Below are 26054 nucleotides of genomic sequence, written 5' to 3'. Positions count from 1 at the left end.
AGCAGAAAGAGATACCTAATATTGTTATTTGCTGCCATTCAGTTTTCAGCTGAGTAAAGGATCTCCATGATTTTGCCTAAATAGTAGTAGTTCAAGGGTGACAGTGAAATATCTGCTCAAAGCTTTTTACTGCCTCAGTTTTTACTCTCCTCATTTGTAGGAAAAAACCATTTTCCAGCCAAGATGCAACTACTTTCCAAAACTCTAAGCAAGACCAAATCCATCTTTATGTATAGCAAATCTCTCCAAATCCTACATGTAAAAGTAAATTTCTTAACATTTTAACTTACAGTCACATGATTTATGACACTCCTTTCACTGACCTTGCAAAACACAAAAAATCCCAGGGTAATTTCACAGACAGTTTAAATGGCAGAATATCTGCGTTGCTGGTGATGAAAAGGTGCATCTCTTACTGTGTGCTATTTTTCCCTCTTAAAAAGAGAAAGGCTTGTAATAAATGTCCTATGTCCCAGGCATCTATCCAAAGAACTATTAGAGCTGTATGATCTTCTAATGTAGCATGAGCATGTCATTAAGGTCAATCCATCCTGTGCTCCAGGTGGTCATTTCAAACATTTAATCACCCATAAAATACTCATGGGATCATATTTCCTCATCTGTATAACACCTGCTCAATAAAAACAGGTGTCAGTTCTGTGGACTTCAAAGCCTCTGCAGATTCCAAACATACCTTTGGGATTTGTATTTGTTTTTCATTCTTTTTTCTTTTTTCTTTCCCAGGAAAGCACCCTGACAAAGCAGATAAAAGAGGGAAGGGCCTGAGTCCTCAGAGTGAACACTGGGCACAATAACCGGACGGAGCCTGTTACAAGCAGGTGACAGCTACAGACTTGCTCCAACAGGCTCTTCATCACTTCTCAAGTTTCAAACATGTTATTGCTGCGTTCTTCCCTACAATTACTTATTATAAGAGGTAAGTCTAAGCCCTATCCTAGTCTTCTAGAAGTCAGTCACAAACTCTTCACTGACAGGAAGACTTAAAGCGTGACTTAAAAATTAAAAATCACAATCCTGCAAAAATGTATTTCACCACTTAATCTATTTTTTCAGTGTGATCTCAGTCTAGGAGGAACAAGAAGTAACTGGCTGAAATAATTTCATATTGCTACGGAGTGCACAGTCACATTCCCCATCACCACATCTGAACTGCCAATGATGCTGGAGGCACTTCTGGTTTTAGTCTAAATACTTTGGTGCAGGGATCATTATTAGTTTTATATCTCTCTTGTGGGTGATTGTGGCAGGTAGCACCTGCACAATGCAAATTTTAAAAGATGGAATGAAGAAGCAATGGGGACTACAAAATAAAAATAGAGGATTTTGTTTTCCCTAAAGTAGCTTGCTCCAAGAGCAGAACAAGATGTGTTCTGCAGTGGTAACCAAGCAATTGAATTCTTTATACAGCTATGTAACACAAACAGTAAATTCATCCAGCTAAGTTACTCCTCTACTAAAAACTGGTATGTGTTCTGTGCAACTCTAAGACACGTGAAAGGTACTTGATTTAAGTGTCTGTTGTGTGTTACTGGAATACATGCAAAGGCTACATATCACAAAGGCTGTTGGTGGTGGCAAGAAACTTTATGCTAATATAAGTGCCTCTACTGAAATATTTTAAAGAATTTTGATTGGTCTGCTACAGTTTTTCAGTAATATTTAGTGCAAGAAACACACCAGAGAATATTTAACTAACAATGCTTTGCTAGGAAATATAGATCATAATCAGCAATATTGTACTCATCAAAGCAATTTATACAGATAAGCCATAATTTTATAAGCACCTGCAAGATTTCACAAATCCCTCTGTGACAATAAGGAAGCTTTAATTGGTTATTTTTTCAAATTACTTGTTACAACCTGCTCTTATTATTCACCATCTCTACATCCTCTTAACATTCCTCCCCTTCCTATTGATGTTCAAATTGACTGAAGGATGGTTTCCAAACCACTGCTGAGAAGTTAATGCCTTGTGATTATGCTGCCATAGCAACTGAACTTCTGTTAGGGCTCTGTCAACTTCAGATACTCTTTTGTCATCTTTATATTGAGTCTTTCCCCACTACTGATACCCTTCGTGCCACACTCAATCTCTTGACGGGGTGGAGGGGAAAAACACCAAAATCCTGTTAGAAAGATTTCTCTATCAAGCTACTTAAGCTATTTTTATGGAAGGATATTTATTATAAATTTTTGATCTTGTGCATGGTGTGGTGTTTTCAGTAACTACAGTAGCGTATTTTTCATCAGGGAAAGGTAGTCTAAATTAAGTTAAACCTATGCTGCTACTCAGCTACATAGACAACCTGTATGAACACTCATCCATACCCTGAGTTATTATTACACTTTTCATTTCCACATTTTTTTGCAAACAAACCCCACATAAGGAAAAAAAACCACCCAAAAATCAGCATTCTACATTGACTGATACAACATGTTTCTGAGCAAAAGGGTAGGGAAACTGGAAAAAGACACTAATCTAATTTCTATGCAACAAGTCTGCAGAGTGATCAAAAAAGCTAAGAAACTATAGCAAGGATTCTTTAAGATAGAGAATCCTTTTGTTCCTCCATACACCAGCATTCAGTTGGAATCAGAAACAGCCCAAGCTCTGTGCCATCCTCCTCTCTTCCTGGCAGTTTAAAAACATGTTAGCTGCACTGTCTTTACTCAAACCACAGAAGTACACACAGCCTTTTAAAACAATCCTTCTGGTGCACAGGAACAAGAGTACAAGTACCACATTATGATCCCACTGGTTGCTATTCAGTCACATCCCAAAGTTGCACTCCCCTCTCCTCCCCCAAGAAAGCCACGACCCCTTCCAGTTCAGATCTTGTTTCGCAGGAAGGCGTTTACCTTCTGATAACAATTCTTCAATCCCAGTCCATTCCCTGCTCAGCCCAGTGGGCAGAATTCCTGCCGCTCGGCTCGGAGCGGAGCCCCAGCAGCAGCGCGGTGAGGCTGCTGTGACACCGACCCGGAGCGGCGCCTGTGGCTGCACAGCCCGAGCTGCTCCGCTCCCACTCAGCCTGCCGCGCACACACCCACCGACACAAACACAGCCCTCCCCGCACCGTAAACCCACCCGGGCAGCAACTCGGCCATCCCATTCTGAAAAAGGAAAAGGGGGAAGAACACCGGCCCAGGCAGGGGCAGGGCCATTTCTCATCACTGTTGTGTGTCACTACTTGATGTCGACACAATTCAGAACGTTTTTCCCTTGGGGAGAGGCGTCTGCTGGGTATGAACTCAGTGCTCTTTTCCTCTACAAGTTATTAAATATTACTTCTAGAGCTTCTGAAGGATTTATACAGCTTCCTGGTTGTTAGTTTAGTTTTGTCAGAAACACAGTTACAGTGAGATTTTATTCTAGCCCAGTTCAGACTAATGCAGGTAGGGTGCTGGGGCCACTTATCACAATGGCACTTTATCCTGTTTGCACATTCTGCAATGAGATCACATTTCAGACACACTCTGTGAACATCTGATGAGTTTTCAATGGTCTCTGTGCTCTGACTCCACCTGATCACTCACAGGTAATTTCTACAATCAAAAAGGTCCTGTGCTCTGCAGTAAATACCTGTCTGACTAAGAGGGCAAATGACCACAGCATGTGTTTCTGCTTTTACTTATCATTTACCTGGGATGTTCAAGTAACATGATCATATTTTCTTATTTATTCTAACAGCAGTAAAATTAAACAGAAACAAAGCAAATCACAGAACTAAGAGAGCATGCACTAAGCTCCACTACTGCTTCTCATATGCTTTGTGGCTTTCCCCCCTGGATTATTATGGTGTGTGAAGATGACAATGGTGACTGGGAGATGTTGGTTTGAAACCTGTAAGACACCCAAACCAGCAGACTCCTACTGCTATGAAAACAGAATGGTAATACATTCTTCAGGGATATTACTTTACCAGGACTTTAACATACCACCAAACCTGTTTGGATCCATCCTATCAACAATCTTTTGTTCAGTTCATTTATTGCTATAAAGTGTTTAAAATTTGACTTCACATCAACCCGTATTGCCAGTACAGGTTGCATAATTAAATCCTAGTAAATGACATATTTCGATACTTCCTGCATAACTGCTATGAAAACAGCCTTGCTAAATACTTCATTCAGTAGAAGAATATATGCTAGACTTTCATTTTCCATTTCTGAATGGAATTGAAATTAATCTCTGTTTATTTTAAGAGATTCTCTGCATAGCTCCTCAATCTAAAAGGTCTGCTGTTGTAAGAACACAGACCAGATGCACGACTGTACTGAGGTACCTAACTAAATTCTGTACTGTGTTTTCAGGTGATCTATCAGCATAGTTCTCCTCAACATAGATGACTTACACTTGCAGGCTACTCAGTTTCCTTGAAAGCCAATCAACTGAAGCATCTGAATGCTAAACTGCTCACATAGGTAGGTGTTGGCAGAAAACAACACTCAAACAACAGAGAAAGACATTGCTCAAATAAATAATTTCCAGTTTGTGTGGGAAGCAGTAAGGTGGTTCTGTCATCTGTTATTTATTTATTTAAAATAGACTCATTCACATGTAAAGAATAAGCAGAAACTTCTATGAATCCTTCACAGCACAGGTTCCTAAACCTAGCTCTGAATACAACACCTGAAGAAACTGTTACAGGCTCTTGTGGCTCACATTCTTTGCCTTTTAAATATGGATACAATTTTCTTTGACAAATGTAGCAGCTTTTGCTGGTTTTTTTTGGATTTGCCCCCCACATTTATCATTACTACTTTCTAACTTCAGAAGTCAAGGTGTCTCAGAGCTGACATCTTTCAGAGGTAGTTACAGCACAAATGAGATATCCTAATATTCTGGAAATTAAAGTAAGAGTATCTGAAAGCACTAAACCTCCTTCATGTTAAGTACCACATCTTGAATTACTATTCCTCTTTAAAATCAGGAGAAGCTCAGCATAAATTACAGTATCATACTCATATTTAGAACCTGACCTGACCTCGCAGGCTGAAGTCCGGGGAACCTTCTGGTGCCCTGGCATTTCTCGTCCCAGGTCCATCTGTGCAAATGGCACTGTGCCACTGCCTACAAGGTGGGGTGCAAGCTTCAACAGTGCACAGGAAGCAAACCCAGGGCGGGCAGCAGCCCCTCAGAACAGGAACTAGAGCTATGCACAGCCAGGAGAAATCACACAATGGCTTTTTCTTTGCCAGTTAATATTAAGCAAATAGTATTACCAAAGTAAATGGGTAGTGTAGCAAGACGGTTGAGGGATTTGAGAGCAGATACATACATCTCTAGATCATGAGATCAAATCCTGTTCATATCAGTTACTGCCAAAAAAAAAGTGAAAATTGTAAGATCCGGATCTTATTCTCAGGTCTTCCATTTGATTACATGCAAAATATCCACCTGTTTCTGCCCTCGTGTCCTCTTTATGCAGAACTAAATGAATACCACTTAGAAGTTTTGTAAAACCCTTTAGAGAAGCAAAGATGAAATACCTGGATGTAGACATGAGCCACCATTCACTGAAGTCAATGGGAACCTTCTCAATGATTTAATTGATTTTGAATTAAGCCCTGAAGCAATTGTTACATTGTGCATGAAAACCACATTAGACAAAAATTATTTAGGCCAAAATCTTTCAAATCACTAAATACACACTGAAGTTTACTTAGATTTGTGAAGTTGCAAGTCTACACAGAGATTTGCAGGATTAGGATTAGACAGGCATCTTTCAGTAGGCAAACCCTGAAGCCATGAAAGCCAAAGCTTAGTGGAAAGCCTGTGTTAAAGTTCTCACTCTGACTATGCTGTTACTGCCTGCTAAAAATGTTTTTCAACAGAGTTAATGGGAAATGAGTAATTTTTCATAACTAAAGATTCCTTTCTGCTGGAGAAATTCAAGGAAGAACACTGATCTCTGTTGCCTTGACAACATTTCCTGAAACACTGAAATATTAAAGTATCCGGTATGCTCAAGAAAGTTGCAGTATCTCTTCCTCACTGGATGCTTACCACATTTATTGTGTTGCCATGCTCTCATCTATTGACTGTGACTATTTGTCACAGAAAGTTATATGCCAAATAATACATCAGAAATATCTGAGCTGCCTTAAATGCACATGCTATTTTTCTTGCATTTTTTCATGGCCACTGAAAGTTGTAAGATCTATGCCCTGTTAAAAAAAGAGCATTCTTCTGCAGTTTGTGGATATTAGCAAAATAAATGGACATCAGCAGAATACTCTTTTTGTAGTAATGCATTTCTTGACTGAGCAGAGGGATCACCTCTACAGAGAGGCTGGAGGGAACTCATCCTCTCAAGGCTTGAATCTCAAGGTGTAAGCCCAAACCTTGGATTTCTGTCAGGCTTTGCTGAGGGTGCTGTGCCAGGGGCACAGCTCAGCTTCTTCTGAGATGAAGACTCTTAGGTCCACACCAGGAGTGTCTGTATCTTGCTGGCTGCTCATTGTAGGAGACTGAAAGCCTGATGTTTCAAAAGTGCTAAAGCCATACTGAGGGACAAAGTGAGCTGGAGCTGCAAGTCAAGTGTTTCAAAAATCTCAACTTTAAATAAAATTTAAAAAAAATAGTCTTTTACCAGTAAAATAGACAGTACCTCTGTGAATCCAAAGCTAAGTTTCATGCTTTCATTTCCCTTCAGTTTTCCTACAGACTGTTCTAGATGTAATAAGCAGAAAATAAAGTGGCATTACAATGGCTTACTGCTAATCTCTTCTGATCCATTAGAGGGAAGTTTATACAGTGTACCATATACTTTCCTCCAATCTCTTCTAATAATTTCTCTGGATGAAGATGATGAGATAGTATACTCTGCCTGTGACATAATGAAATATTTTATTGAAAATAAAATTAAATATATTGATCAGTATATTTACTACAGGGCATTTACTACAGCCATTTTTATTAACAAAGGCAAAATACAAAGTGTCTTAGGATTTTTCCTACTGCATGTTAGTAGGTATAACTTGGGCTGGGCAGTCATAACCTCTACCTAGGCAATTCCTACGACTGTGCTACTTCACACCAAGGATGTGGTTTCCTTTCCAATATGGAAACAGCAGGACAAGAGACAACCTACATGATATAAATCATCAAAACCACCCAAATTTGCCAAAGGATCATTGCCAAAGAAAACAAAGAGGGAAGACAGTCAGTAATCCTCCTGGGAGAATCTCAGGCTTCATCTAAATTAAAACTTCAGGTGTACTGAAAGGTTGTGGGTGATTTCCCGTACAGGATAAGGGGATTGTTAATTGTTCTGCCTCAAACAGGTCTGCAGCCCTCCCTGAACTGTGGCATCCTGTTCTGTGAATTACCTCCTGTGGCCCTGTGGCTGCTTCCGACCTCTCATCTACGTTATTACCAGGGGATTTATGTAATTCTCTGACCCCAGCCTTAGACTAGCTTTTCTGCCCAAAGGGACATATGTGCTGACACATGATTTTCTCATGCTAAGTTTTGACTTATTAGTTCCTCTAGTCCTGTTTAGAGGCACTAGTCTTGCCCCTTTGGAACTGTGCTTCTCTGTCAGTGATGAGACAAGAAACAAGCCCACAGTTCTGATAAACCGCTCTGATTATTGAATGTTACTGCTCACCTGTATCTCTAAACTTTTCAAGCACCACTTAAGGACACAAAGTGTTTGGATGTCTCTCCTGCACCTGCATCCCAGATGGTATCTGGAGAACTCTAATCATGACTCCCCAGGCTGCTAGTGCACACTGTAATGCAGATAAGCCAATGTCTGAATGGCCTCCCTGAGTACACAGCACTGATTTTTTTTAGTGGAAATTGCTAAGGACTTGGCCAATCCTCACCGTTCAGACAGCAGTGAGCCTTCAAGACTTGCATAGGCCTTAGAGGAGTTTGGTCTGAGTTACATACTGAGAACCACTGCTGCCCTCTGCTGCAGTATTTTGGGTTATGTCTCTGATAATCAGTGAAAGCCACAAATATTCATACAAAATTTCTACTCTAAGCAGAACTTATCCTGCTTAATGTTTCTGTTATTGATAAGATCATTCAAAGGCTCTGTTTCTAATTCATCAGCAAATTCTGATTCTGCAGGGGGTAGGTCAAATGGAAAAAACCCTATTTTTATCTGACTGACTCTTAGAAGAGGTAGACACTTGAAAGAGGTTGGATGTGTTTCATTGCTGCAGCAAAATGGTGTCTCATCTTCTGCTAATAAATAGCCACCAGAAGAGTGAGAAACTAACCTTGGGGACAAAATTACTGCATAAAAGTTCTGCCCAGGACACAACACCTAAGATAACCTGAACTTTAGCTTAGAGTGTGATGAACAGCCAAGTTCTAACTCAACTGAACTAATCTTTCCTTAGTCTCAATTTATCCAGTTCTGATAGGATACAGCTCAAAGATCTAGGTTTCTTCCTCACTGATGCTAGGAAGAATAACATCACTATAACCTTGACGTATTCACATCCACTACACAAAAGGCTCCAGATAGGAATAGCTTGTTTTTCACAGCTTTCCATGGACTCCAATACCCTTCTCTTTTCTCATATTCATATCCATGCCTCTGAACAGACTGTGTTGCTTGTAGGTTAGAACACCCACCATGTACACCTAAAATAATTTAAAAATTATGTCTCCCAATCTCACAGATCCAATTATTTCTCTCCTGCAGTGCTTCCTGCACAGGAATGCAACTGTGGTGTCACCAATACATAATACTAAATTACAAAACTCATCAGTAGACAGGAATAGATAAGCAGATGGTAGCAGGCCAGAAGAAGAAAGCCAGAAACATGCCTTTCTACTCAAGGGAAAACTCAGGCTGTTCTCACTAATTATCTGTGTGGGCCTCCAAAGGAATTAGACACACATTGCAAAGGAGGCAGATTCAGGATCTGGCTAATGAAAGAGCTGTACTTCCTTCCAGTAGATGCAGTGACAAATGCACCAGGAGCTCATACGTGTTCTGAGTCCCTCATTGGTTAATATTCTGGATATGGAACCAGCAAAACCCCCAGAACTACACCCACAAGTGTTACCACTTTATGTCAGCCCTGAAACTTCTCATGTGAGGGCTCACACAGAGATGGGACCAATGAAGAGAACCTGCAACACACATTCACCAACAAATTCCAGCTGCTTTTACTTTTTGTAACACTTTCAGGTTTATTTTCAGTTATTCACTGAAAAACATAAAACCCAGCTCCAGACCTGTGCTCAAAGCTTAGGTTCTCTGCATTGAACAGTTTTCTACAGGGAAAGGAGATAACAGTTTTGCTCCTCACATCTCAGTGACAAGGTAACAAGGAAAGTTGTCTGCATTTTGACCCCTTAAACATTTCAGTAATGACACACAGGGATCATGCATAGTTCAAGGATTCCAGCTCAAAGGGGACTTATGACAGCCATGGGAGATGAAGATCAGTACCAACAATGAAAGATAAACATCTCTAAAAAGATTTGATTAGTTTCAGTGAGAACATTGAGGACCCCAACTAAGAGGTGGCTCAGATGGTTTCTACCTTATCATTTCTGAACATATAATTTACCTCTCCAGCACATTTCTCCTTTTCACCTTCTCCACATCACTCAGACCATGTGGAAATCTCATGTTGTAAGCTTCAGGAAACTTATGGTTGCCAAATGTCATTCCAGTACTTAAAATACTCCTATAAATATATCAAATCTGCACTGCAATAGACTGTGCAGATCACCATGAAAAGAGAAAAATAGAAATTAAAGATCCATAGAAACTAACACAAGTAATTCCATATCACATACTTTTCCTGATGACTGCAAAACTAAGACACTGAAAACAGCTCTCAAAATAAGCACCTTTGCTCTAAAGTCAGCAGAAAAACCTTTCCTATGAGAATTTTTGTATTCTCTGCAGTTGCACGAGGGCATAATGGGACATGGCCCAATTCTTAAACTAGTTAGAAAACACCTACCTCTAGGACTTTCCCAGTAATGAACTGGTGACATGCTTCACACTTGACTCCAAAAAGCACTTGGTAATCTTTTTCACAATAAGGAGCACCATCTCTGAAAAGGAAAATTCACAAATTACAAACCACCTTTTAATAAACAGGTCACAGTGCAACTAACACTCTTCCTTTGTCTTCAGTCTGGAACTCCTACACACACAAACAGGCAAACAGAGAGAATTAAAGGGAAATAGTTTATATTAGAAGAAAAATAAAGTCATATTCTCACTAGTGCCTCTTAGAATTATTTCTTAAATTCCCATCAAGAAAAGGTATCCAGTATAAACCACTAAAATAAATCTCATTCTTTAGAGCAGTCTCTCTACACTTACAGGTGGTGCAATTACAGGGAATCAGTGGGGCTATGTCTGTGGGGGATAAGAGGAGATCACAGTCATTATCACAGGGAGGTAGTTTTTATTCAGAAAAAAATATTTGGTAGTTTGCAAGACTATAAGGAACTACTTTTAAGAGTAAGGTTATGCAGGTTTTTTTGTATGAACACGAAACATGGAATTAGAGTGGACACTAGCCAGCTTAGGAATATTTCTTAGATGCCAATTTTTTTTTTAGAAATTACAAATACTACTTTTTATTAAATAGCATACACAGCTGAATGACAGGTTTGTGAAACATATATTGTTTCCTTATTTGTTCCCTTTTTTATATGCTTAAAGGGGGAAAAAGAGGCTGTATCTTCATTCCCTCTATTTTATTATTATATCACTTTCCCCCATTCTCTTCCTCTATGTTTTCTTCTGCTCAAAACCCTCTTCATTAGTTTCTTATATGGAGATGAGAAATGCAGTGTCAGGTCAATCACATCATCAAGTTTACTCTATTTTCTAGCAAAGGTAAGAAATGGATATTTCCTACTTTTTTCCCCTCAAAATCACATGTAGAAAAACAAAATGGCCCAACACTTTATCTGGCCAATACAGAAAGCATATGCAGCAATCCACCTAATCCTCCGCAGGCACATGGAGATCTATCCCTGGTTTTAAATATAGACTGTTATCACTAAACATCACCTTTCAGTTGCACTTGGCAGTTTACTTTCCTTTCCTAACTCAGCTCTCACTGGGAACAAAGATTTTGGTGTATATGGAAAGGAGGTAAAAACAGGATTCCAAAGGGTGAGCTTTGCTGCAAGCTGCTTTCTGTGAGTTCAGGAGAGATGCAGAGATTACTCACTTGCTGATGTATTCCCCAGTTAGGACCTTCCCACAGGCCTTGCACTTAAAGCACCCCAGGTGCCACTGCTTATCCAGAGCTAGCAGTGCTTGTCCATTTTTTATGTCTCTTCCACAGCCAGCACAATCTGCAAATAAATAAACAGATGCATTTGTTGTCAGCTACTTGGTTCATTAACCCTCATTAACCACCCACCCATCACAACACTTGTTAACCAAAGGGGAGAACTACACAGCAATGCAAAGGTACATCTTTTTCCAGGTCCTGTACAAAAGATTCAGTCATACTCATAGAAGAGTGAAAGTACCTCTTCTGTTTTTCATGCTATTTATGGTTCAAAGCCTGCCTAGCAAGCACAATACAAACTTCAGATTTTGTTAGGAACAATCTACAAAAATCATTCCTGCAAAGAGTTCCTGTGTTCTACAGCAACCAGTGTTTGTGGTTTTGCTTTTATCAAGACCTGACCGAGCCGCCACCAGGATGCTGCCGTGTCCCCGTTGGGTGGCAGCAGAGCCCCACGTGTCCGCACAGCTCAGGGGCGGTGGCACATCTCGGCCACCAACAGGGCACACCTTTGTCCAGGGAGTGACAGCCGTATGACAACAGCGAAGGCTGCATGGAAGGGCATATTGTCTTCCACCTGCAGGTGTGGGAAACTGAAGTTCTCATGGTCTCTAACCAGCAAAAGGACTCTTAGGAATTTTGGTACTACCCTGGTAGCAAACACTCAGTTTGCAGTGCGATTCTGAGGGACTCCTTGATGGCAGAATGCAAACTGAAGCCATCCTCTGTCCCAGTGGATGCCACAATATCTCCTGTTACATCAGAAATCTCTGGCTCCGCCCCAAGCTTCCATTCTTTTCTATTCAAACATAAAATACACAGAGATTTCTTGTTAAGGGGCAATCCAGCACATGGTAAGATCTGAAGAGACTGATGTGGTGACAGCACTGAACTGCCAGGGTTGTGCTACAGCTTCTGTGCCCAGCCTCAGGGGACAGAGGCACCGAGGGAGGGGGAGGCCTGGAAACCCAGTGAAGCAGAAAGGGAATGCCCATGAGCCGAGGCACACATGGAAGCCGCAGAGGACATGGCCTGGAACAAAGGATTTTCCATATCTTATTATCGCCAAACTCGGTCTTCCTTTGGTGAATCTAACATCCTCTCTACCTGCCTGAAACATCAACAAACAGCAGCAAATGGAGAGAAATAGAACAGAGCAATCTGAGCCTTTAAGCCCAGGCAGAAGGGAAAAGATCCCCCTGGCTCCACTGGCTCAAGCTGAGTGAACAGGGACAGCCTGAAAACCTCCATCTCCTCATGGATTTACAGCCCAGGCAACACCACGCCTTGCAAAAGGGCAAGTCTAAGTTTTATTATCACAACTGATAATGAGAGGAGAGTCAATCCCTTTGACTACAGGGCCTGGCTTTTGTTTTTGGATAAAGGGGTGAGAGAGCCCCAAATATAAGCTGTGCATTCCTGCTATCCGGGTCACCATTTCCAGCACATCCCTCCTTCTATCAGCATTCTTTTTCTTCTCAAATCCCTTAAAGAAAGAGGGGAGGGGGACTAAACACCAGGGTATCTTGTGATAAAATGCAAGTCACAAACTGTTGACATGGCTTGGACTTGAAAAGCAACCCTGAGATGTCCTAAGACCGGGACTTTGCTCTAGAGGACATATGTTACAAATTGAAATCATGAAATGACAAGGAGTGACACCATGTAATGGATCCCTCTGCCCTGCTGTGACAGCTCAAGGCTCCATGCCATTCTGTAATGACAGTAAAGGCTGGGATAGGTCACCAAAGGAGGCTCTGGAATTTCCAGCATAAGGCTGAGGAAGGGACAAACACGTGTCAGGGTGGCTTTGGTAGGCAGATCTTGGCTTTGGTTTTGGGAGGATATTACATGACCTCTTGAGGTCCCTTCCAGCCCACAGTTTCTTATGCTAAATCTGAAAAGACACAACGTGCCTTTGACTGTGACAGCAAATGAGACCTTCCCTTCAGTCTTCTCAGTGGGTGCTGAGCTGCAGTTTTAAATCAGCACCCATTTCTCAGCCTCCCAGCACTACTGCCTCTTCCTAGTGTGCCAGCTTCCACAGCCCTGGCCTGGGGTCCTGCCAAACTGCAATACATTCCATTCCATTTTCCCTCAAAAACCCACTGTACTTTCCATGCTTTTTTCACTTTTATCCAAGAAGCTTCTGTGAAGCTGAAATTTCTCAGACATGGAGATTTTAAAAGCACTTAATTTTGTTTCTGACTGAATTTCTGAGGCAGTGAGAATAGAAAAACTGCCTTACCCAAAAGGTCTGCCTAGTCTAGTATCTTGATCTTTAGTGATGCCAAAACCAGTTACATGGAGGAAGTAGAGATCCATGACGTACCTCTGACTGTTTAATTGCCTCTTTGCAAGCCAAAGGCACAGTAAGTCTGAGCACCAGACTTAATCTTGTGCTCATGTTTAATACAAGGGGTTGGTAACATTCTTTTATTATTCTTTAGCAACAATGACATCTCTTACTCTTTCTGGGTTCCTTGAAGTGTTTTGCAAAAGAAAATGAACAATTTCCATTCTGCTAATATGACAGACACATTGAATGTCTAGAATCAAAGTAAACTAATAGCCCATTTCTGTCATATTAGGCTGAGATGGCTTTTATATAAACCTGATTTTAATTCTGGCAAAACTGTTTGGTATATACATGAAAAGCTAGTAATTATTATCTCCTAAAATAGAAAGGAAATAGGGCTGGGCTGGGCTAAGAAAAGACCATTTGTTCATCCAAATTCTACAAATAAAAGCCATTATAATCTCAGGCCTGCATGAGGCACATTTAAGCCTTTGGCTGAATGTCATCAGCACACAGTGTATGCAGGCAGGATCTCAGTATCATGTTAAGCACAACCTGCATCAGCCTAACCTATAACCAGCACATGCTGCAAATAAAAGGGCCATGAGGTAAGAACAGTGGTCCACAACCATATGCCAGAGCAGACTAAAAAAAAAATCTGAAAACCCTTCCCAAGATATTGTACAATGGTTCCCACCATGGTTCTCTCTGGCTTCACAGGTAGGTCTAACAGACTGCACCCCTTGACCTTGAGATTCCTTGTGTTTTATTTTTTGCCACATAACCTGGATTCTTCCCTACTCCCACTCCTTGCACATCCACGCGTTCAGCTGTGCTGAGATAAGGGAGAGGAGGAGGCAGAAAGTGCAGTGTACTGGTTAAAATGCAGAGTGAGCAGTACAGTTCCTCTGTGCACTTCTATATATATGTCATCTTTGACGTGTTCAGGTACAAAAGCAAATGCCCAGACAAAAGGGCTGTGATGTGGAATCAGCCAGCCCAAAGGCATGGCAAAGTGGGGGCACAGGGTATGGCACTGTAATATGATAAATAATGAAGACCTCCACCCTCCAGGCACCTTAAGCAGCCTCACTAAAAAGATGCAGGCCAGGGTGAGCTGCCACCCATGACACCCTGCTTGTAAAGACATGAGAAAATGTGTTTCCCTTTTTAGCATCTGCATCACCCCAGACATCCAGGAGTGAAGCATCCTGCACAGCAACCCATTCGTCACTGTCTAAATTAAGCAGAGGATTTTCTGCCTTTGCCTCCCTCCCCTGCTCCCAGCCAGTAGTGCACAGGTGGGCTCACAGCTGATACAGCTGGATTAACCCTCAGCACACAGCACAGGACTTTACCCACTCCCATCTAGACAGTTTTGAAAATTTAATAGCAAATATATCTTTATTTCACACTCTCTGCTCACCCCATGTAATTTATGAAAGAGAAATCACCTCTACCTGCTTTTGTCCTAAAGAACAGGGTTATGCAAAGTCATGTGAATGATTGCACCAACTCTGCTCCACGCAGGGTTAGCCCTGTGAACAGAACTGAGAGCAGTCTGACCTAATGATGAATAATTAAGTCACCAAAAGTTCCTTTCAATCCTAATGGCCATTAGTAGCACATGTCTAGATAAAGTCTGGAGCTGCCACAACCCCTACACATCATGGATATTTTGTACCTTTATTTAACTCCTCCCTATAAAACACAGATACATTAGTTGTAAAAAAACACCAGCAGGCTTTGCTCTGAAACAGGTAAAACCAGGCAGAATTGGGGTGGGGATTTTGTGAATATTTTTTATTTTTTTAAAGGAACAGCAAGTTTTAATTGGACATACACAGAAATACATTGTCAAACATAGCTGGACCTAAAGAGCAAGTGATTTGAAAGTGAAGAAAGAGGCAAATATTATCACTGGAGTCAAGGTCAAAAAATCTCTAATTATAAATAGCTCTTAGTCACCTTGAAAAACAACTTATATCCCAGTCATTCTTCTGAGGCAATTTGAAGGTTGTGCAATTATAATTTCTTGTAGAGGTAGGAAAGACTAGAGTTTTTCCTCTGTCACCTTTTAACCACAGATCAAACAATGCCTTCTAAAGCCTTGTTTTAAAATTAAAAGGTTTGATGATATCATTCAGGCTTTTCCAGATCATCAAGATATTTCTGTCAAGGCTAAAAAGAAAAATGCACTACATTTACAGTGTGATAAATGTTTTCAAAGTTTAAAGCATAACCATTTAGACATCAGGGCAGTGATGAGTTCTGGAGTCAGAGGACATACAATATTGGGAATTTGCATGCAGGATTTAAATCTGAGTATGTAACTCAAGAAATCTGCTGCCAATCCCCTCCTCCTTACCAGTATATGGATGGGAAATGTTTATCAGAAAAAATTCACTACTGCCCTTTGCTGAAGGGAAAACAAACCCACACAGGCAGCCTTGCACTCCTGAAATCTAACAATAAGGGGCTGGGTGCATACAATGGAGGGAAATAAATTTCCCATGGGAAGTGGAGTATAGCCTTGACAGTTTATTATAAATGGCAAGTTGGGAAAAACTGATATTTTCAAAACAAATAGTTAAAGAAAATAAAATCATTTCAGTGGATTAAATATGGAAAGAAATCACAATGGCATGGACTGGCATTCTGTGCTTGCAGCACAAGTCTCTGTAACCATCTGAGTGCCCTTGACCTGCCTTTTTAATAAACAGGTTAATACACATCCTTGATGTCAGTAGTGATGTGCCCCAGGGATCAGGGTTGGGCCTAGTCCTATATCTTTATTTACTATCTAAGCTGCACCAGGAAGGTTTAGGTTGGACATTAGGAAAAATTTATTCTCAGTAAGGGGGATTAGATGTTGGAATGGGCTGCCCAGGGAAGGAGTGGAGTCACCCTCCCTGGAGGTGTTCAAGGAAAGACTGGACTTGGCACTCAGGGCCTGACAAGGGGGTGTTTGGTCAAAGGTTGTACTCAATGATCTTACAGTTCTTTTCCAACCTAATTAATTCTGTGATTCTGTCATTACTGTAAATTGCTCTTTCATCACCTGATTTAATTTTAAGTGATTTGGAAAGATGAATGCTCTTCCCCAACGTCAGTTTTGTAACACAACATAATTTTATCAGAGGAGTTTTTATTTTTCCCCTCTCTATTGATGTAAACATTTGTGTTAGCCTTCTGCACAGGAAAAGGAAATAGTATTTCCCTTATTTCCACATCTTTCTCCACCTCCTTCCCAAAGGAGGTGAGACCAATTGACCTTTTAACCTCCTACTCCTTCAAACTGTCCCTGCAAGAAACATACCACCAAGTTGGCCTTTTTCCATAACATCAACCCCATTCCCTTCTGCAACCCGACCTTTCATACAGGGGTCTGAATGGAAAACAAAACAGTGAATGAAACAGGAGGAGGAAGAAGAGCAAACGTGCTACAAACTATCTAAGAGAAGAGTTTTTAATTGTCCTATGAAAGGAAAATAAAGTTTTGGGTTTTTTTCCCAGCTTTGGACTCCCAGAGCCCCAGTTGTAAAACTACTCTGAAGGATAAAGCATGGCCAGGTGCATCTAAGCTGTTTACCATGTCATTTCTTTTACCACACTTCAGTGTTCAGGTAATTACAGCTGAATTCAAAGTCATAGTTCCAACTCACAGTATCCCAAGGGAATTACTCTGTTAGCTCAGATCTTATTGTTTAATACCCAGCTCACGGACAGCACATTGTGTCTCTTCATCTGCAGGCTATTTTGGATAATTTTCAATTGTTACTCTTGGCAAACAAGCAATTCCAACAGGGTACAACCCTCCAAAAATAGGAATGCAACATGTCAACTTTTAGGAAGGTTTTTATGCCCTGATAATCAATGGCAAACTAAGGTCTGGCTAACAGCTAATTCATTTTCACATTCTTTTTAAGTGACCTCTGATTCCTGACTTACTACCTGGTAGGCTTTCTGAACATGACAATTCCCAGATACTCTTATCTCTTGGGATCTCCTCTGTAGTTGTGTTTTCCAAGGTAGTGATGACTCCTCATGTAACACCCCTTTACTGAGCAGTTCCTTGCACCTCCCCCAGAGCTTTCTTTGGAATTAGCTTCTGATTAGCACTCCTCTGTAAAAACTAAGGAGATGGACATGTTTTGATTTCCAAGTTCAAGCTGAGGTTACACTTGGACAAATAAGAACCAACACTTCTTTGGTACACTTGTGTGGTCTATTCACAATTGTTTCTGCCCAATTTACTTGTAACACAAAAGCGTACAAAAGAAACAAGCAAATTGGGCTGAAAACACCTTTCTGAAACCCAGTAATTTTTGTGAAGGAATTTTCTGATAGAAGACTCGTACATCAGAAACTTCCTGCCCTGCCACAATGATGTTCTCAATACAATTGCTGATCTATCACCCAGAAGCTGGTCTCTAAAAAAGCTGCTACAGCTCCACAGGAGGATCTAAGGCAATTTATAAACCAGCAGTGAAAATACCAGTCCCTGTAAAATAAGAAATAACTGAGCAAATGGAGACTACTTGAGTAATTTAGCCATTGTCATGAAACATAAGTGAGGGCTAAAATTAATCCAAGAAAGCAACTCAAATGATGAAAATGCCTTGAAAATTGCAAACATTCTTCAAAAGAATAAATCATCTTGGAGGAATCATACAAATGGGCCAGTGTAATTGGAAGAGCTGCATATTCTTAGGCACAATCTAATGGCTTGCGCCAGAAAGGAGCTGTTCTTGGGTTTGCATAATTTCTGTGAACTTTGTATCACATCAGGAATGTTCATTTGCTCCTTTTATTCTTAAAGAGGGGCACAGGGCAAAATTTTGGACCCACCATATGCTCAATATATTACATCATAAATGTTTCCCTGCAAGGTTATTACAATCAAATTCAGATTAAAGTAAGGAGAATTAGTGATATTGAAAAAAATAAAGGATTTAATTTAAAATCTTAATTTTAAATAAATCAATGTTTAAAATACAAATGGTATCTGAAAACAGAGAATAAACTTCCTTTCCTTTTCCTATCCATGGGAAAAATCAGGTATGATAACATCTGCCACTATTAAAATTTTTAAGGAGATGGTGACCCTAAGCAAATCATTCTATAAGCTATAGAACCTTGAAAAATCATCAGTTCCAGAATAAAATAATTTTAATTTGTTTACATTCTTCATGTGTCTAGCAGATCTCATACAGTTTCTGAAATTAAAAAAAAATCCACAACACTTTATTAATTCTAAATAAAATTTCAACTTTCATTCAAATAGAGCTGGACATAATTCATGAGCAAAAATAGTTGCTAGGGGAAAATATAGATATTTATGATGATTTATGCAGAGGTATATTAGTTTAAGTGTGTACAGATATGGAGTGTCCTCATGTTTATAATTTCCTATTTTATAATTAAAAATCTAAATGTAAACCAAGATTACAATCAATCAGTCTAATCAAGTTTCCTGGGTTCTTAGATGAACCATGATTAAAATCAATGATTTAAATTACACTGTTTGAAATCAATCCATGATGATGTCTGTGTGTGTTATGCCTTTATTTTTTGCTAAATTATATAAAAGAAAAGGAGGCATAGGACAACATAAGCCCCTTCTGTCAAGTTCCCAAAAACCTCATCTGAATGTTCAGTACCTAAACAAAGGCTTGAATGCCACAGAGATATGTAAGTGCTTCTTTATCTTTAGCAGATAAGTCAGAAATTAAATGAGAAAACTTTCATGTTACAGCACACAAAAAATATGAAACCCTGAAGGTTCACAATTATACAGAGGATTTAAAAAAACTTAAAATTTAAAAAATGCACTTTCACAACCAAAGCTGTTGCACCTGCCTAAGTTTCCCAGGAAATTCACCGAACTTTATGGATATTGTGGGTGCGTATTCCTTGAGGCAAAACTGAGCTCAGTGTCTCACCGACAAAGCCCATCTACATCTGTGCCAAGTACTTGTTCAATGCCTATATACTATGTAGCCTTGACACAGTGTGAAACTGTAGAATATTTCCTAAGAAAAAGCTCAAAATCATGTGTTGGATGTTGCTCAATACCCTTTAAAGCCAAAAATCACTGCAGATATCTTGCTTACAAACAGCCAGCCAACTTTCCCCTTCAAGTTTGAAGTCTTCCCTATGGAATTAAAGAGTTTTCAGTCAGCTCAGGAAAAAAAGGATAAAGACAAAATAACAAAAAAATGAGTCAAATGTGGCTGAACAGTTACAAATCCAAGCTCCAGATCTTTTCCAAGAACTATGATTAAAACAAATTTTGCATTCATTTTAGCTAATTTCTAATGGAGAAGTTAGTGATGCTTATAAATCAGCTCTGACATTATTTCTGAACACTGGTGACAATCCCCTGTATTTTTATCTAATGAAAGGACAGTTATGTCCTGAATATTGGACTACACTGAGAATTAGAGAGCCTTTAAAGGAGGACTGCAGAGTACATTTTCTTCTTTTCCATTTTGATGCTTTTTTGTTTCAGAAACAACCTCACTTTCCTGCCACTTTCTGGACAGTGAGTAAAAGATGACTCCTATTTTTTTCCTGCCCATCTCCTCCTTCTTTGGGTATGGTATGGTGGCTCTGCTCTACTTCATCATTACCAGAAACCTTGTTGGGAGTTGCAGATAGTTACTGGGAGCTTTACCAACTGCATCTTTTTTGAAGAGATACAGCTATTAAATAATTAACAAAGAAACCTTTCTCCCACAAGTTTATTAAGCATTAACCTTATTATTTATATTACAGTAGAGCAAAGATCCCCAGTTGTGAGCCAGGATCCAACTCTCAGACTCTGTACTGATAGGCATGAAAGCATTTGTCCCAAAGAACTGACATTCTTTGAACCAGAACATAATGTGCCAAAGAGACAAGGCCAAACACACAAACCAGTGCTGTGCAATCCCCACGTTGGCACAGGCTGGTGGGGCAACAGCTGCTCCAAGGATTATTCATGCACATGTAACATGGGCCAGTTTGGAAACTCTGGTCCATGCCTTGGCTGTACTGTAGTGCTCTTTACTCACAGGAGACACTGCTACAAAGCAAGGGAAGTTGAAATAACTTCCCTGTGCTTCTTTCCAAACAGTGTCATCACTGGGTACCTCTGCATATACAGGATACAAGATTCTATTTCACTGAAGAAGATACAACTGTGAAAGTCTCTGCCACCATTTTAAAAGATTACTTTTTCAAGTGAAAACTCCTGCTAGGTGATTATAATGCTTCAGCTTTTTTTACATAGGGAGGTTTGTCCCATCCTTCTAGGAAGGCCACTTTTCCTTGGCAATGCTATTTCTTAACTAGCTCATGCACATCACTAAAATGACTCAACTTTTCAGCAGAAAGGTAATCAGAAGTAACCAAAACTTCTGTACCAGCAACCAGGTAAGGAAACAACAGACAAAGGGCTCAACCTCAGGTAGAAAATAACATAACACTCCTAATTACTGAACTGCTTTATGATGAAAATAGTGAAGTGAAATGCCAAAGGGAAAAAAAAATCTCCATTTGAGGAAAAGGGAAATGTATTAAACCGTGTTCAAAGACACATAGTCTCTCCAGGATTTCAAAGATGATGCCTTGAGCCAGAGGACTGCTGGCTCAGATTCCACCGGCACAGACTGCTGGCACCACCTCACGTGCCTGTCCCCAGAGCGCAGATCTCTGTGTAGCTGCTCTGCTCTCAGATATGTTTTTTGCGACACCTCTTGTGTGTTCAAGAAGAAATGCAAGACAGTGTGGTATTTTTTAAAAATGAAGGACTGACTAAACTAGAAATTTTTATATTCCAATGTCTGCATCACTTCATTTACCAGCTGCCTTGGTGAGAATTCACTGATAAAATGCCCCTAATGGAGAGCATTTTATCTCTGTGTGGAGATTTCACATTACTGTTTTGTATGTTTGTCCTTGTCTGTTTTGTGTCAGAGGGTGACGTGGTGATGTGGCCAATAAACTTGCTCAACACACCAATGCTAACAGAGATCATGAGAGTGGGCACTCTCAGTCACTAGTCATCTGATCACCAGGGAATAAAACAGTTTGAGATGCTGGGGCTGAAAAGATGTATTGTAAAGGTCACACTGCTCTTTCACAAGTACCTAACCCTAACACAGATGAAGAGCAAGGATTTAGGCAGACTTAAGGTTCTTGAATTACTTCTCACACAAGTTAAAACCTCATCAATTTTCTAATTTTTATGACTTTAGCATCAATAGGTAAAACTCAGGCAGCAGTGGTCCTTAAGACTGGATCATCTAAGCACCAGACCACTGTCAATTTGCTTATAACCAGTACCAACTTCTAAGCTACAGCAGCATTATTTTCTACATTTTGCTGGTAGAAAACCAACCCTTGAAATTTAAGTACCTAACCTGATACATAAAGATGTATATAAAAAGAAGCTACAGTCCAGAATTCCCCAGTCCAAGAGAAGTAACTACCAGATAATCATTCCTCTGACAACATGGAAACAATAAGCCATAAATTCCCAAACAACAAAAAAATAATAATATATTTTTTTAAATTACAGCAAAGACATTACAGTTTTTACTTTGGCTTTAACTCTTTTTCACTTTAAATTACAGCATGAAATTAGGGGGGGAAAGTACACTGCAAATTTTTAAATGTGACCTTCAAACCCAGTCCACTGAATATGCAACACAAAAGAACAAGGTGCACTGCAACAGGTACCTGGACATTTCCAAGCAGTGCACTCTGAACTGTTAAAAGCAGGAGCTCTCTTATTGTGTGTTCTGGTAAGGCAGTTTGTCCAGCAGGACTGAATTTTGATTAAAAAGAATAATAAATCTCATCAAAAGTCACATGAAAGTTTATTTATAATCCTTGCTACTTGTGTCATCAGTATGGAATCCAAGAAGCAATTCAAGCAGAGACTGTGGCTATCAGGAAGTGACTATCCAGCTCTTTTGCTTGCTAACTGTCAACAACTTTAGCCTTTTAGGGGAATTTTGGCACCTGGAGTCATGGATATGGGGAGTGCCACACTGCTGGACAGGTGTGCCACCTCTGGAGAATCAGAGGTGGTGTAATCCATGTTCTACTATGTTGTGGAATGCTTAGAAAAGAAACATCAGTACTGTCCAAGGTCCCTATGCCTTGCAGGTCCTTGCCAATTATGCTCCCTAAATATCAGTAATTGAAATACAATTTCCAGGTCTTTCCTTTGTCTCAGAAGGATTCTCTGGGTGCCTGAAGAATTTTTTACCTCATAAATTTTTATGTTGTTTTTTAAGTCTTATGGGGTTTTTTTCAAGTTCCTAAGTTCTTCCTTAACTGATTAGGCCTGTGCATTTTCAGCTCCAAATCTACAGTTATAGTGGAAAAGCATCACTTAACAGACAGAAAGGCACAATAACAAAAATGTCTCTCATTTTCCATTTGTCTAAGAGTTTGATTACATGTTCTCAGGCAAATCAGATAACCTGAGATTTGCTTGACTCATCTGCTGAGCAAACACTATCCATCTTTTCTTTTACACAACACTTTATAATCCTGGGATCTCAGGGCTAAGTACCAGTACAAAATGCACAGTGTCTCCCTGAAGGAAACCAGCAGTGGTGTAAAACTACCCAGTGCCACAAGGAAAGCTTGTGGCCATTTTGATTTATAAAACCACACTGAGTGAGTGCTGAGTACAATCCAACAGTCAGAGAAAGAATCACAAATCCCAAAGATTAAAAAAATTAACTACCAGAGGCAGAGATTAGTATCAGCAATTTACAAATTATCTTTTAAAAGCATTAAACCCCAACAGCAAGCCACGTTTATTTCCCTCCCAAACTTTCTTCATTCTCTTTTTTTGCCCTTACTTTGATTTCTGCCTTTTTTTATAATGGTTTCTTGAGGTTCTGATCACAGTATCATTGTGGTATCAGTCTACTGGAAGCACAATCCTAGTGATACTCCTTTTAAAGAATAATTTAATTAAAGTCTTAAATAGTAGAAGAAAATTAATTTCCTCTGATTTTGTCTTCTTTTGAATACTTAAACCTGCACAATTATACATGAAAGAAATGGAATCTATCAACTCTGAAACCTCAGGTTTTATCAATTAGATACTTTTCCAGTGCCTATCAAAGCAAAATCAGCCCTTTTAAAAATCCAGTCATTGGGGAAAAGTCACTTGTTCATATTGAAATGTGTAAGTGTCTCTTCCCACCTGTAGTACCAGGCACTTCAATGAAGGGGAAAAAAAAAGGTAAGAAAAAATACAGTTTCCAGAGACAGTTCACTTTTCTAAAGGTGAATTACATTAGCTGCAATCAAATGTTGATGAACCTGGGAAAGTGAGAGGCTTCAGAAATTCAGAAATACTTACTGCTTGAGGCAGACAGTTCTCTTGGACTGGAGGACATGGGCTGAGCACACATCTGACAGAGACAGTCCCTTCCATTAAAGGTCACTCGATCGCCTGGTGGAAATGGACGCCTGGAGAGTTAAAGAGAAAAATGCATTTCTGCAAAGGTTATGCCAGAAATGTTCCTGTGTTCCCAATGCCTTGAATTTGCTGCCTTCCTCCAGTGCAATCAATATTTTACAGAAATTCGGGCCAAATAGTTTCTGCAATGTGGCCTTGGCAAAGCCAGGCACTGGAAGAAATCCAATCCAAAGGATGCAAGCAGAGCAGAGGTTAGACTTGTCTTTTATTTGCATTTAAAAAAGATTATCTAACGTATTTTATCTGAATAGTAGAGACAGTGAAATCTGCTAAGACACAACAGCTACATTTATGATGGTCTCAGCGTGCAGTTGTGGATAGCAAATGATACAGAGGAGAACTCAAAGGAAGAATTGGAACTGTTCTTGAGGCTAGTGAAGGAATGTGGAGCTAGTCACTCATAAATGTTAAGAATGTGTGTTAGTCAGAAGTTGACATTGCTGTTAACTCTTATTTGGTGAATAAAGCACAGGATGAACAACATTTTTTATCTCCATATCTAATAAGGAGCTTTAGCTGCTGAGTGCAGACCTCCCCCCACACCCCACCTCACTCAAAAACTGCTTAACAAATGAACAGCTGCTGATTTCAACAAAACTAAATGTTTAAGCCACTGTTTCCTTTCCACTGCCATCCTAAGTGGGCCAAAAATAAATCAGCAGCAATACTGCATTTCATTAATCTATTCCAATGACTCATCTTTGTTCATTCAACATAAAAATATTGATGCAAGTCAATGTACAGAAAACTAATGTCATGTTTCATACTCTATCATCAGGTTTCACACTGTTCTTAGGAAATAAAACTGAAACATACACATGATATGATTACCATTTTGCAGTAAATTCACTCCTTACTTAAAAACAGAAAAACAATCAAAATACTTTCAATAGAAAAGGTCTTGAAAAATATACCAGGCTACAGGACAAAGTACTTCAATTACTCATCAGAGATAAAAGTTAAAAATGCCACCTTCCTGCCATCCCAAGAGCTTAGCTAACTGCTTTTTATTTGCTGTAGAACTGAAGGCTGGTTCTGTTACTGGGGATGAGAAACAGTATTTGGGAAGAGGGGGAATCACAGTTGTCCCAAAGCCATGCATTCTTACATGATGTGACAATGAATCTTCAGTATGTTTTCACTTGTATCCTGAACGTTGAATCCAGAATTTTGCTTTACCTCATTTCTCCAGCCAAGCTCAGCTGATCACCTGAACTCAACTCAACCCATGTCCATTATCTCAACAGGTAAGCCTGGTAACTCCTTCAGGCATGAGAGTAACTTTCTGAGCACAGGTAACATTATGTAACACAGAAGCTGTGTCCCCCAAATAAATGAGTGGTATTTTGAAGACCCTCAAAGTCAGACTTGCAGCAGAAGTTTTCCAACCAAATGCTTCCCAAAGAGAAATACATCTTGAGACTCATGTCTCATGGTGGTACCTTTCTTCCTGCTTTCCTTGTACTGGGCTCACACCATGTCAGTTGAAAGGGATGACTTACTTGCAAACAGTACAGGCAAAGCAGCTTGGATGGTAAGTTTTCCCCAGAGCTGTCACTACTTCTCCTTCCACGAAGTCTCCACAGCCATTGCAGCGAGTGCCGTACATGCGCTGGTAATCCAAGGTGCAAAGGTACTCCCCGTTCTTGATGAAAAAGCCTCCCTGTGCCAAGTCACACCCACACACTGGAACAAAAAACCAAATCACATGGACACATTAGAATGCTATGCCTACTAAGGATTTCAGCTGCTGATAAATGAGATGACCCTGGTGGTCTTGTTCCCTTCTATCAGATTTTTGCTTTCTCCTCCTGTGACCACATCCCTTGATGTCCCAAGACATGGATGGTGTTCTCTGGCTACAGGAGAGCTTGTAAAAAAATTTTCCTTGTCACATTATCATACGTTTCATGTACTTGGTCCTCACCAAGACCTCAGTTACCTTGCATCATCCAGTTAATCATGTTATCAGAGTTATTTGTACCAATGTAATCT

At 39.9% G+C, this 26054-nt stretch overlaps 1 protein-coding gene across 12 annotated transcripts in view; it reads right to left on the bottom strand.

Annotated features, from left to right (window-relative positions):
- ABLIM1 (actin binding LIM protein 1) overlaps window positions 1-26054 on the bottom strand; it is a 195875-nt gene that overhangs the window by 64081 nt on the left and 105740 nt on the right. For all 12 annotated transcript variants that reach the window (XM_071563461.1, XM_071563451.1, XM_071563459.1 and 9 more), the window contains exons 3-6: window positions 25562-25745; window positions 23940-24049; window positions 11200-11326; window positions 9970-10063 (exon numbers count right to left, since the gene is read on the bottom strand). In XM_071563461.1, the coding sequence (XP_071419562.1) occupies window positions 9970-10063; window positions 11200-11326; window positions 23940-24049; window positions 25562-25745 (515 nt within the window). The remainder of the gene's footprint in view (window positions 1-9969; window positions 10064-11199; window positions 11327-23939; window positions 24050-25561; window positions 25746-26054) is intronic.

The sequence above is a fragment of the Pithys albifrons genome, chromosome 9 (genome assembly GCF_047495875.1).
Source record: "Pithys albifrons albifrons isolate INPA30051 chromosome 9, PitAlb_v1, whole genome shotgun sequence".
Taxonomy (NCBI): domain Eukaryota; kingdom Metazoa; phylum Chordata; class Aves; order Passeriformes; family Thamnophilidae; genus Pithys; species Pithys albifrons.
This window is presented reverse-complemented; position numbering and strand designations above follow the sequence as displayed.